The 14,843-nt window shown below is 41.0% G+C and overlaps 1 protein-coding gene across 1 annotated transcript in view; it reads right to left on the bottom strand.

The window, feature by feature from the left end:
- GSS (glutathione synthetase) overlaps nucleotides 1-14,620 on the bottom strand; it is a 125,728-nt gene extending 111,108 nt beyond the window's left edge. Inside the window, exons 1-3 of the mRNA XM_063455774.1 lie at nucleotides 14,538-14,620; nucleotides 13,791-13,926; nucleotides 6,535-6,680 (exon numbers count right to left, since the gene is read on the bottom strand). Coding sequence (XP_063311844.1) covers nucleotides 6,535-6,680; nucleotides 13,791-13,919 — 275 coding nt within the window. The 5' untranslated portion in view covers nucleotides 13,920-13,926; nucleotides 14,538-14,620. The remainder of the gene's footprint in view (nucleotides 1-6,534; nucleotides 6,681-13,790; nucleotides 13,927-14,537) is intronic.
- Between the last annotated feature and the right edge of the window lie 223 nt (nucleotides 14,621-14,843).

The raw sequence follows: 14,843 nt of genomic DNA, 5'->3' as shown, positions 1-14,843 counted from the left end.
CACAATGGAAGCTCGACACAGAAGGCGGAATATACGCCTCAGGGGGATACCGGACAATATAGAAGGAGAGCAATTACTACCCTACATTCACCGCCTATTGACTACAATGGGCCTTAAAGGAGGCACTGATCCCACAGCCATAGTATCAGCATTTCGTATCCGGAAGGCTGCAACGGCTCCCGAAAACGCAACCAGAGACACTATAGTGGTCACAAAGGACATGGTGACCCGCTCCGCAATTATGTCCCGTTCAAGAGACATGGGCACTGTGCAAATGGATGGCAGCACGGTGGCCCTTTATGGGGACTTACCATTCGCAGTACTCGCGGAACGGAGGCAGCTAGCACCAGCGGCCAAACAACTACGAGACGCAGGTGTAAGATACAGGTGGGGAGCAGATGGATCCCTGGAGGTACCACGGGGAAACCAGACGCTCACCCTGACATCTAAAGACGACCAAAAGGAATTCCTTTGCCAGCTGCACCTCCCAGATCCTGACGGGCCAGACTCCGAAGAAAGAGACACAGTGTCGCAGCGTACTCCCAATAGTAATCTGGGTCCGGTGAAACATATGTACATATCGAAACTGACCAAGAGACGTTCTCAAACCTCACCACACAGTAGCTGCACGCATGCCCTCGGACCCCGCATGGATGACCAGCTGGGGCGCAAATAGCGCAAGAGCCGACACCGCCTGAACACTCACCTAATCTCCACTTAAACTTTTTCAAATGCATCCCCAACAGATGTTTGTTATTATTATTATAATCTGACGTTAAATGTAGACTTAGTCATGCCGACACCCGTCATTCTATAGCACAGAAAATTTTAAGTTGTTGTTGTAATTTTACGGATGCTTAAATCTTACTATCACCTGTATATTATGGAAAAGCTATACCATGAATATCCAAACTCTAATAAAAACATAAATTGAAAAAAATAAAAAAAAAAACAAAGATTGACAAAAAGAAAAAAGAAAAAAAAGAATTGATCCTAGTTTGTATATTTTAAATAGTGACCCCTAGTGACTAGAAGAGGATAATACAGTAATTCACTAATAAGAAATCATTCTGGAATAGGAGTTCTGGCTACCTATTACAAACTTAATTCTAGAATATCTCTGCATTTGTTTTTTTGTATATTGATGCACAGTTTATATTGCAGCTGGTATTATTTTTAGTTTTTTGTTTATGGTAATAATGAAATTACTGTGATTCTGAATTACTATTTCAATATATTATCTATATGGGAGTAAGGGAACTCGGTCCACTTTTCCAGACTATCAGAGGCTCTCTCTGACAGGGGATTTGATTATCATTATGCAGAATTAGAAATGCATACAGTTTTTATTAATGCCAAGAAATTAGGAATTATCCTATGTGGCTAAACCGCTTCCCCACATATTTATTATGAAATAAAAGTTATAGCATTTATTGTTCCACACATATTGGTTTTCTATTTACATTACACATGTGTGGGCACTACTCAAATTAGAGACAGCGGCTTTTCGGGGGAATAGAGATACATCCACATGTATGACCTTCAGAACATTTGACAACCTAAAAACCTTAGCACCCCTGACCACAAAAGACGTATTTAGATATGTACAATTGCAAGACTTTGCCAAAAACCAAGAAGTAAGAAAAGCAGCCCACACACAGATGACATTCTACGAGCAGCTGTGTAATGCGGAAACCATACATAAGGGCCCAATAACAGCCATACACACGCAACTCAGTGCCCCAGACAAAGACGCTAAAGACCCGAGATACATAAACCAGTGGGAGACAGACCTGGGTGGGGAACTAGGCAGACATCTGGGAAGCGACTGCTAAGACATCGATATGCGTATTACACCAGGAACAGTCCTATAAAATGCTAATGAGATGGTACAATTAAATAGAATGGGAAAAACCACGACAGATGCATGTTGGAAGGGATGCGGTAACAAGGGTACCTTGGTGCACATGTGGTGGGACTGCCCAAGGGTCAACAAATATTGGAAGCAGATACAGACACTACTGACAGACATCCTGGAGAGACATATAGATTTGGACCCTTGGTCCGTCCTGTTATCTAGACCTATAAACGGCCTCCCCAGAAAAGAACTACAACTATTCAACAAGATAACCCTAGCAGCCAGAAGGGCGCTAGCTCAGGCCTGGCTGAAGCCCACGATCCCCACAGACAACGACGTGATAGCAAAAATCAAAGATACATACCTGATGGACATAGAAACATAGAATGTGACGGCAGATAAGAACCATTCGGCCCATCTAGTCTGCCCAGTTTTCAAAATACTTTCATTAGTCCCTGGCCTTATCTTATAATTAGGATAGCCTTATGCCTATCCCACGCATGCTTAAACTCCTTTACTGTGTTAACCTCTACCACTTCAGCTGGAAGGCTATTCCATGCATCCACTACCCTCTCAGTAAAGTAATACTTCCTGATATTATTTTTAAAACCTTTGTCCCTCTAATTTAAGACTAAGTCCTCTTGTTGTGGTAGTTTTTCTTCTTTTAAATATAGTCTCCTCCTTTACTGTGTTGATTCCCTTTATGTATTTAAATGTTTCTATCATATCCCCCCGTCTCGTCTTTCCTCCAAGCTATACATGTTAAGATCCTTTAGCCTTTCCTGGTAAGTTTTATCCTGCAATCCATGAACCAGTTTAGGAGCCCTTCTTTGAACTCTCTCTAAGGTATCAATATCCTTCTGAAGATATGGTCTCCAGTACTGTGTACAGTACTCCAAGTGAGGTCTCACCAGTGTTCTGTACAATGGCATGAGCACTTCCCTCTTTCTACTGCTAATACCTCTCCCTATACAACCAAGCATTCTGCTAGCATTTCCTGCTGCTCTATTACATTGTCTGCCTACCTTTAAGTCATCAGAAATTATCACCCCTAAATCCCTTTCCTCAGATGTTAAATATTCTGTACTCTGCCCTTGGGTTTTTACGTCAAAGATGCATTATCTGGCACTTATCCACATTAAATGTCAGTTGCCACAACTCTGACCATTTTTCTAGTTTACCTAAATCACTTGCCATTTGGCTTATCCCTCCTGGAACATCAACCCTGTTACATATCTTAGTATCAACCGCAAAAAGACACACCTTACCATCAAGCCCTTCTGCAATATCACTAATAAAAATATTAAAGAGAATGGGTTCAAGTACAGATCCCTGAGGTACCCCACTGGTGACAAGCCCAAGCTTCGAATATACTCCATTGACTACAACCCTCTGTTGCCTGTCACTCAGCCACTGCCTTACCCATTCAACAATATTGGAATCCAAACTCAAAGATTGCAATTTATTGATAAGCCTTCTATGTGCAACAGTGTCAAAAGCCTTACTGAAATCTAGGTAAGCAATGTCTACTGCACCACCCTGATCTATAATTTTAGTTACCCAATCAAAAAAATCAATAAGATTAGATTGGCATGATCTCCCTGAAGTAAACCCATGTTGTCTCTGATCTTGAAATCCATGTGATTTTAGATGTTCAACAATCCTATCCTTTAACATGGTTTCCATCACTTTCCCCACTACTGAAGTAAGGCTTACTGGCCTATAGTTGCCCGACTCCTCCCTATTACCTTTCTTGTGAATGGGAACAACATTCGCTAACTTCCAATCTTCTGGGACTACTCCTGTTAACAATGATTGGTTAAATAAATCTGTTAATGGTTTTGCTAGTACACCACTAAGCTCTTTTAATAGCTTTGAGTGTATTCCATCAGGTCCCATTGACTTATTTGTCTTTACTTTTGACAGTTGAAATAGAACCTCTTCCTCTGTAAACTCACGTGTAATAAATGACTAATTTATCCTTTTTCTTGGTCCCTTTCCTTCATTTTCAGCTGTAAATACTGAACAAAAATATTCATTGAGGCAGTCAGCTAGACCTTTATCCTCATCTACATACCTTCCTTCTTTTGTTTTTAGTCTAACTAATCCTTGTTTTACTTTTCTTTTCTCATTTATGTATCTAAAAAAAGTTTTGTCCCCCTTTTTTTACTGCCTGTGCTATTTTCTCTTCTGTGTGTGATTTGGAAGCTCTTATAACTTGCTTAGCCTCTTTCTGCCTAATCTTATAGGTCATTCTGTCTTCCTCACTCTGGTTTCTTTTATAATTACTAAATGCTAACTTTTTGTTTTTTACTATGTTGGCCACATCTGCGGAGTACCACAGTGGTTTCTTGAATTTTTTGCTTTTACTGACAAGCCTAATGCAATTTTCTGTTGCCTTCAGTAGTGCAGCTTTTAAATAATCCCATTTCTTTTGGACTCCATTTAAGTTGCTCCAGTCTGATAATGACTCCTTTACACATATTCTAATTTTAGAAAAGTCTGTTTTTCTAAAGTCTAAAACTGTTGTTTTTGTGTGGTGTGACTCAGTCACTGTTCTTATATTAAACCACACTGACTGATGATCACTGGATCCTAAACTTTCACCTACAGTAATATCTGATACCAAATCTCCATTTGTTAACACTAAATCTAGTATGGCCTCTTTAGGAGTTGGCTCCTCAACGACTTGTTTTAGAGACAATCCCAGTAGGGAGTTTAGAATATGTGTGCTCCTGGCACAAATAGCTATTTTTGTTTTCCAATTCACATCAGGAAGATTAAAGTCACCCATGATGATAACTTCCCCCTTCATTGTCATTTTAGCTATTTCTTCAACTAGTAGATTATCTAACTCTTCAATTTGTCCTGGAGGCCTATAAATCACACCTACACGAATTACTGTGTGATTACCAAATTCTAACGTAACCCAAACGGACTCTATGTTCGTCTCACTAACCTTTATTAGGCTAGATTTTATACTATCCTTCACATACAGGGCCACCCCTCCCCCTTTCTATATAAAGAGTACCCTGGTATTGCTATGTCCCAGTCATTTTTCTCATTATACCATGTCTCAGTAACAGCGACTAAATCTACACTATCAGTTGCCATTATTGCCACAAGTTCATGGATCTTATTCCCTAAACTGCGAGCATTTGTAGACATGACTCTAAGCTTATCATTTTTTAACACACTTGCTACAGGCACCTTCTGTCCTTGTTTTGGGGGGCAATTGGATTGATGTTTTATCACCCTTTTGCCCCCCCCCCCTCCTAGTTTAAATACATCCTAGCAAAACCTCTGAACTGCTCACTGAGAACATTTGTTCCCTTTTGAGAAAGATGCAAACCATCTTTTTTGTACAGTTTATTTCCATTCCAAACAGAGCTACCATGAGCAATTAAGCCAAATCCTTGCTCCCGACACCATTCACCAAGCCACAAGTTAAAGTCCCTAATACGCATCCGCCTGTCATTCTGAGTGTTATGCACAGGCAGAACTTCAGAGAATGACAGTGGAAGCAACCAGCCGTATATCATTGGCAAAAACACTAAACACTTCCTTAACCTCTGAAACCTCATTGCAAGCCAAGTAATTTGTCCCTAAATGGACAAGTACATCCAATTCCCCTTCCTGCTTTGCTTGCTTAACAATATTACAGATACGTCTCCTGTCTCTGTGAGCAGTAGCTCCGGGAAGACACCTCACAAGACCACCATTGTCCATCTCCACACCCCTTATGATGGAATCCCCCAACAACAACTGCTTTCTATTAGGCCTCACCATAGTCTTCAAGCCTCTCTGCACAACACCACTAGCCTCAGTGCCTCTCTGCACAACACCACTAGCCTCAGTGCCTCTCTGCACAACACCACTAGCCTCAATGCACAACACCACTAGCCTCAATGCCTCTCTCCACAACACCACTAGCCTCAGTGCCTCTCTCCACAACAGCACTCACATACTCACAGCCCAAATTAGAAACACAGAAAAATCATTCCATAAAATCTGGCAAAGCTGGGAAGACTATGCTAACGGAAAAAAGAAACCCAAACCAAACAAAGTCAGAGGTCCTGGACGGGACCATGGCCCGCCGCACGCCCCGACAAACGCAAGGTGACCGACGGCTCACGGAATTAAAAAAAAATTAAAAATTTGTGACAGCAGCACTAGAATTAAGAATATAGATTTGTATTCCTAATGTTATAGTGTTCCTTTAAAGTGAAAGAGAAAATAAATAAATAAATACAGCTTTGTTGTCAGTAAATACATTAGCATTGGCATCTCATGTGGCTTTTTTCATTAACCATCCTCTCATTGGAGCAGACTTTAAATGTAAAGGGATTGCCTTTTTATTACACAACACCTTGATCCGTGAAAGCTGCGGGGAGATTTATCACTGCGAACATGTGCTTTTCTTAAGCAAAGTGGTAAATAAGGAGCGACCATTGTGGAAAGCAAGAATATGTCTCAATATTTAGAACGATGAACCTAGAACAGAATCTGTTTCGCCTTGATAAATCTCCTCCTGTTATTAGATAACAAGAGTATCAGGGTAGCAAAAGTGATCTACAGCATTGAAGGGATACAAAATCATTGATTTAGCTCATTGTAGAAACATAGATCAGGCCAGTACTGTGCTTCTATCTGATATAACTGCCTGGATGACATACCTGGAAAGGACTTGTTCCAAGAACGAGGGATGCTGGCTGATACGATCGACCAGCAAGTTGAAATCTTCTTGGACAGACTTTGCTTGTTCAAAGAGAGCTTTTGGTACAGGGGATGGAAGTAGAGTAAAGGGGGTAAAATTCACCACCTGTTAGGGCAACAAAAAAAACAGACCCGTTACTATGTGTAAACCATACAAGACAGGCCTTTCTGCCAACATTCTGAATGTAAATAACCAAAGGAGTCCTGGTAACTATAACTGCTCTGCTTTGTAATCAGAGAAGCACACATCCCATCATAAAAAAACCCAGCTTTTCTGAAATTTGTACCAAAAAAAAAACAGTCAGCTAACATGATCACGTTGATTTTGTTCACAGTTACTACTAAAATTATAAGTAAACTACAACTCATTTAGCAATATTAGAATATACAGAAGGTTTTATGGGAATTGCCTATAAAAAATAAAAAAAAATGGAAAAAAACATTGTTACGAACACTGGTATCTTAAGTACCTTGTTTGCCTATTCCTCCTGAACTGCTAAGCCTCAGTGATTATAGTTGCAGTTCGGGTGTAGATACGAATAGTTCCAGACGACTGCAGCATCCACGTAGTTTCTCCCCAGCAAGTAGATAGCTACCCAAACATGAGCCTAGACTTCATGAAGGGTACAACAGGAATGAATCTTTACTGATGCCACACTGGCTTTTATGCAAGTCCCTATGCAAGGGGACCTCCCACATGGACCTTGTGGGGGACAGGGACACAAAGGTTACAACCAATATTAGTTCAGTGACAAAGATGAACACTCCCACTGCACCTGAGACAACAGACAATCCCCTCCTCTCTGCATGTGAGATAATTGAGTCAGCTAAAGGATAACCCAATTATCTCCAGGCAGAAAAAACATTTTCCCCAAAACATAGAAAGTACCCTAAAACAGTGTCCCCATAAATGTCATATCCAAAAGTCACCCAGATCAGTTCAGGGGTTTTCAAATTCTATGGAAGTCCCATTTTACCGACCGCACAGTTCCATGAGTTTAGGCTGTGCGGTCGGTCCATTTCAAAAATGTAAAATAAAAATAAAATTAAAAAAACGCACGATCGGAGCCCCCTGGCTCACAGGAGTGATTGTTCCCCTTGTTCGTGGCAACAAAACTACCGAACAGCACTCTCCTGGCTGTTGGGAAAAAGGAAGCAGGTGTTCGTATGTTTTGACCAGTGTTCGGGAAGTCGAGTGTCCGATTTTAGTTCCAGACACTCGAAGACCAAGTCCCGCTGCCTCCTTTCGTGCAAACAAGATGGCCGCTGTTTTATCTCACATGTGGCGTTTGGCTATACGAACGGCGGTCACACAGAGAGGGCTCAATCGACAGTTCCCTTTGTAGATAATGAGCCAGGGGGGTGGTCGGTGTTCGGTAGTTTCAGCTACTGAACGAAAAAAGCATAAAAAGTCACGAATGGCCATAAAAGTCTCTTTTCTTCACAACCATATACAAAGCATATAAATGGAGTCTTCCTGAACTAAACCATTAGTACCGTTATGAGCACTTACCAGACAAAAGATAACTCTGCCTTGTCTGCCAGCTCATTGACATTTCAATGCCATCATTAGCAGGTGCACACACTCGCTAGTTTCTTCGTACGTGCTACAGGAAAAAGTGATCTCTTGGATACGCTCTGCTCCTGAACAAAGATTAAATAGCAAACCTAAGGGAGCGAACAGGAGAAAATGGCCCTCTGAAGTTCCCTCAATAGCTGTTCGCATGTGCAGCTTCTCCAGGAAACGGGAAGTGGTTGAGAATTTACAGCCAATGCCAGCCCTCCCATAGGGGACCGTACACCGTTATGGGTTCATGAGATATGTAGTTCAGGATATAAATAAAACTATTGTGCACTCTAAATTAAAATAATGATTTTATATTCCACATACCAATTTTATTTCCAGACACAATTCTCGGTAGATTAAACAAACATGTAAAATCATGTAGTGGTTATGGTTCCAGGGATGCCCTCTCACAGTAGTCAAACCATACAGGAACAATTTGAGAACTCACATGGCATCTGCCATGCGATCAACCCCTACTTTGCTCCAATGAGCCTGGTGTCGAATCACTGGCTTAGAGCATCAGTTAGGCAAACAAGCGCAAACCTGCACTTCTGACTTCAGAGAAGGCAGCGGCGGACCTCTAGCAAAAAACAGGTAAGTTATCAAACCCAGGTTTTTCCCCCCTATGTTTACACTTTGAAAGATACATAGGTAGAAATAACAAAAACAACGAAATAGCAGACATCATACACCACATGCAGTTTCATCACATGAGCAAGTCAGAACATGCTTTTTTGTATCTTAAACAGACACCATAGTCACCAGAACAACTACAGCTTATTGTATATGTTCTGGTGAGTAGAATAATTCGGTTCAGGCTTTTTGCAGTAAACACGGTCTTTTAAGAACCTAAGATTACCTTTACTGGTCACTCCTAAGATGGCTACCATAGGTGTTTTCTTGGGCAATGCGGTACACTGCATGGAGACACTGAACTTTCCTCATAAAGATACACTGATTCAATGCATCTCTATGAGGAGATGCAGATTGGCCAGGGTTGTGTTTGGCTTGTGTTGGTTCTGCCCCTGATCTGCCTCCTTGACAGTCTCAGCCAATTCTATGGGAAAGCATTGTGATTGGCTCAGTGAATCACTTCTGATGATGTCAGCCAAGCAGGCAGATCAGGGGCAGAGCCAGCAGCTGCAGACTCGAACAGAAGTTATATTTTACTATATTTCACACACGGTATAATACAGTGACAACATGGTTCTGAGCTGTGATAAGTAAATATTTACAAAAACGGGAGAACAGTTCTGGCATGAAAACTTTGTTTTTAAGTTGATAGGAGATAACTGCCTCACACAAGAGACTGTACGAACAGCCTCTGGGGTTAACCTCTCCACAACCAGTGCAAGGTTTTAAAAAGAAGATACCGAGGCACATTAACCCAAGTATAAATTGCAGTACTGCTGTCTGCTACTCTCCAGGGTTTTAAATGAAATATAAACTAAAAGGGAAAGGAGGAAATAACAGAGGGATTTAAGAAAGGCACTAACAAAACAAAAACACACTGACCCTTGTAGTGATGTCACTATTTGGATGCCCCTGAGGAAGTCCGTTTGAAGGATGAAACGCATAGAGATGGGAGAATTACATAGTGACCTTCATTTTTATTCATTTATATTTTGTATTTTATTTAGAGTTTATGTTTGATTTTATTTGTGTGGATTGTAAGTTGCCATCCTGTTACTGACTACAGAGGACTGCTGAAACATCACATCCTGAGTCGAGATACACATATTATGATATGCAAGCCTAAATAATCCGTCTTGTGAGTTCAATTCATAATAAAAGGTGTTTAACTTTTTTAAGTGGTACACTGTTTGTTTTTCTCCCTTTCTTTCCCATATGGTCTATGGAATAAAAGAAAAGGATACCTTTATGTTCCTGCTGTAAGCCTATTCACTATTGTATTTGTATATTTATTCATGCATGTGTGCTTGCAGGGACTCGAGTTAAAAGATCATTTGTAGGCCACTGATAGTGGTTTAATCTCTGTGTCTGGGTTTGTGCATAAATCACCTCCATGGAGTGTTTTTGGTCAAAATGTTGGAGAGACTGGGATTATCAGCATATGCTTTATCCTTAGATATTGAAAGAATTTTCTAGGTGGCAACTTAAATTTTTTTTTTAAAAGGGTGCGAATGCTATAACTGGGTTCGGTGATATGAGCTTCGGCGTATGAATTTTCCATATATGAAGTGTAAACTTTAGTAGAGGAGTCCCATTTGGTAGTTTCAGGAATCTTGATTTTGGCAACCCCCGTAAGTGTGTTAGCGGGTATGGTGAAGTGAATTCTTCGTCAAATTTTAGTCATAAGGGAGGTTCTGGTTGGTCAAGTGTTGACACCACCTGCACCAAAATACACACGACGTAATAGAACACATCAGGCCCTCCCAATCTCCACTTTTAAACCAGGGCCCGAATAGTACTAGCTGCCATCAGAGTTGGGTGTCTCTTCCAGATGTGGGTGTTTAGAAGGAACTGGAATCTTTTTAGTATGGATTATGTTAGCGTTATAGGTTCTATAGAGTTCCAAATTGATAGAGAATCTTGGGTAGAATCAGCATCGTGATTATTTTTGTTTTGTCTACCTAATGGCATGATAGGTCTAATTCCAACCATTGAGTCATAGAATCTCCAATCTCGTGTAATAGTTTGACGTAGTTTTCTTGAATTAGTTTAGCTGTGGATGTCATTAACTTAATCCCCAAGTATGTGATATTATTGGTTTTCCAGTCAAATGAGTATTTGTCTTTAAGGGACTTGCATGTGGTTTTGTGTAGTCTCAGTTGAACGTGGCATGGAACCATGCCAGCAATTGGATGATATTCTGGCCAAATAGGACCAGCTGTTCAGAAGATTCTTGGCTCGGATGGATCAACAAGCAATACCGCGACCATCTTCATCTTACCTGCCTATTTGAGAGCGTCAGTTACTTTCCCGCAGATGTGAATTCCTGAGCCGGGAGCCCCTAGGCTAGGGGAATGTACCCCGCTTACTGCCCATATCCCTAGAGGGTTTTGCGGCAAAGGCATCAATGTCCTTTGTTGCTACCGTTCCCAGGACTTAGCGACTCATGCCCTGGACATTACTTATGTCTGGGACAGCGGAGTTCAGGTGACAGCTCGCATAAAGACCAGGAGCTGGCATGGCATGGTTCTGGGGCTCCATGCAGCTGTGGTGTACCTCTAAGTGGTACTTTTTCAGTGCCCCTGGCATTACCCAATTTGGGCATAGGTTGACTGACCTTCCAAGCTGGATAATTACCCTTTGACAGACCTTTCAAGTTTTTGTATAAGATTACACACCTGTGCATTCTGCCACAGATGTTCTCTATGTGCCAGCTCAGCTTATGATATATTTGGTGTACAATTCTTACTGTGATGTAGTTGCATGTTGCTGATGTTAGTCATTTGTAACTTGCTATCATCTCAATAATGAATATCTATTCTATTTGGGTATGGTATTAAGGAAGGGCTTTTTCCCTATTCAAAACTTTTTCATTGTTTGCTTGTTACTTTTTCAGTACTTTAGGCGATCCTCCCCCTTTCTCTGGGGTTTAGTATAATATGGTAACACTAATCATTTCTTATTCTGACGTAACACATAATGTTACATGTATCTCTTTATACCTTCACTGTAACTACTTTCCTACGGTGTGTATAAGGTATATAATACATTTTCATGATCACTTGAAATTGAAACTTGCTTTCTGTCAGAATGGGGTTCGGGATAATTTTCACGTCACCAAACATGTCACAGAGCACCGTTTTCATTTTGGCGGTTTTTTATTTGTTTTGAAAAGAATCCGGAGATGGACTGAAACATCAACACATTGGTGTATTTTACTACAAAATAGAGCAGAAGGTTATTCACAAAGACCTTGGGTGTGCTCTTTCTTGGATTCTGTGTTTTGGCAAAGAATTTGGCTCCGAGGCAAGTACAAGAAGGGGAGATACTTTGAGTGCAGTGCTCACGTTTATATATGTTTGAAGTTACAGTAGTCCTTTAAATGGTTTGACTACTTATTGTGGGAGAGCACCAGGACACTCCAGGCACCGTAACCACTACAGTGGGCTTTAAGTGTTTTTTTAATAAACACTCCTCCTGAGCTTTATTTTGTGGCATAACAATGTCTGGACAGCAAACAGAACAGTAAGTGGGAACATGATTTCTTAGATGGCCAATTATGTTCCTTTCTATAAAAAGAGCATGTTTGTTTAATTGGTATATGTTATCACATGGTTAAACAGTTACTTCAATACCATGACCACTTCAGTGATTTGAAGTGGTTATGATCCCTGGAATCTCTATGTGCAGTGCTTTGCTATGAAATCAGCACATACAGTAGTTACACTCCTTTGCTGGTAGAGGTGTAACTGCACTTCTGGCAGCGTCTTTAGCCAGCCCAGAACAAGGAATTCCAGGATGTCTAATGTCAATTCTGTAAATATTTCTAAGCACAGAATGTCATTCATTGGCCAAGAGCGATCAGCTGACACTCTCAACCAGTGAGTGAGCATGAGATCAAAATGTAATTCGCCCAGTAGCACAGGAGACCATGAAAGAGGGCAAACCATACAAAATGGTTTTCCCCATTACTGGGGAATGGGGCCAAGATACTCCAAGGCTGTTGTGGTTATGATGCTTGGAGTAATGCGATGACAGAATACCATAATATTGCTTAATGCCTTGCCCATCTCCCTTTAGCCCTGTTAGTCAAAACACTTCGGTTTGGAGAAAGCGCAGTGTTTTGATTGCAGGGCTAATCCAACCTCTACTTGTTGTCTCTCAGACAGCCGCTAGATGGTGCTTCCATGCTCTTCATGAGGACGTTGAGTGTCGCCGGAATCCCCAGAGGAAAGCATTAAATAATAATCCATGTGCATTAGGTCTCCCCAGCTAGCAGCCAACGGCAGGGGGGAGAGCATGGGTGGAGCTGAGGGACTTCGGCGCTGAAACCAGGTAAGTGACTGAAAGGGGTTATTAACCCCTTTAGTGCCGCGGGAGGGAGCCTTGACAGAAGTGGAAGCTATAGTGCCAGGAAAACGAGTTTGTTTTCCTGGCACTATAGTTTCCCCTTAAGTTGCAACACAACATTAAGGGAATTCTTCTGGTTATTCCTGATGGTTACTAGTTATGTTCCCAATACAGCCTGCCCATTGACTCTTTAAACCTATATAGTTAAACTAGTAATAATACAAATACAGATATATAAACGGTAATAAGCACTCAATATACCATAAAACTTAAAGGAACACTCCAAGCACCATACACACTACAGCATGTGGTGGGTATGATGCCAGAAGTGCACGGTCACTCTCCTAGAGTGGCAAATCTGTTTAATTTGTATGCAGATCGATAGATATTTGTCCACCGTATAGAATCCAGGGGTGTCCAAAAGATAGATCCCCACATGTTCTAGAACTACGATTCCCATGATGCATTGCCTGCCTTTAGAATGACAATGCATCATGAAAGTTGCAGTTTTAAAATAGCTGGGCATCTACCTTTTGAACACCCCTGATACAGAAGGTGAAGATTATTAATATTATTTTTTTAATACGGATTTTATGTGCAGTCAGCTCCCTGTGTGTATATATATATCCAGCAATTACAAACGATTGGTTTTCTTTCAGTACTTACGTCCGACGAATTTGGGTTATCCTTCGTCCTAATTAGTACTCCCATTAGCAGAGCTTTATCAACGGCAATGGGTGCTATTTCTTCAAGCACCTCTTTGTTGCTGAAGATGTCTTCCCAAAGAGCAGCCATTTCGTAACTAAGGTAGAGATGACATATATACATATATAATAGATACATATATTTTTACACTCCCATGCACCAAAAAAAACAAAAAAAAAACAAATATCAACTATGCAAACAGACACCTACTACAGAGTGGGTGTAATTTTGTTTAATACAGCTTCCCACTTTACTTTATTCTACTAGGTTGCTATGTACACTTTATGTCTAGGGTACCACTTTAACCCCTTAAGGACCAAACTTCTGGAATAAAAGGGAATCATGACATGTGACACATGTCATGTGTCCTTAAGGGGTTAAACAAATTTTAAATTTTGGTTCAGTGATGTTTAACCTTTGACACTCCAGTTATGGTGAACTACATTCCCCATAAATCTCGGCCGAGCATCACTAGTAACGGAGTTCACAACTTCTGACATCCCAAAGTCAGCTAGAACTGGTCTAGCCTCAAAAAAATAAATAATAATAGAAAACATAGATTTTTATGCAAGCACACCGCATGCATCATGCATGGATAATCACCATCAGTTTATCCCATGTGACTATTATTGTGCCATATCCACCTACCTCGCTGTCCTTCGTATCTCACACTAGATGACAGTCACTGTCACACCTGCGGCCACTGACCTGAGCCACAAGTGTCACTTGCAGGACCCACAAGCAGAAAGTCAATCTACACCTCGAACGCAATTCCGATTGGTTGCCAGGACGAGGCTTGAGACGCAGAAGGGGAGCATGATGATTGGCTGCAAGGCAAAATCCTGTATTCATCGTGACAGTGCAATGAAGGTGGGACAAGCTACAAGCCAGCTATTGAGGGAAGCTGTGCTTATTATACAAAGGGCATTGTAAATCCAACATCTAGGATAAATACATAGCAAATTAAACATCTGGGATAAATACATTATAACTCCACCATCTAGGATTAATACA

This window comes from Pelobates fuscus, chromosome 5 (genome assembly GCF_036172605.1).
Source record: "Pelobates fuscus isolate aPelFus1 chromosome 5, aPelFus1.pri, whole genome shotgun sequence".
NCBI classification, from domain to species: Eukaryota; Metazoa; Chordata; class Amphibia; order Anura; family Pelobatidae; genus Pelobates; species Pelobates fuscus.
This window is presented reverse-complemented; position numbering and strand designations above follow the sequence as displayed.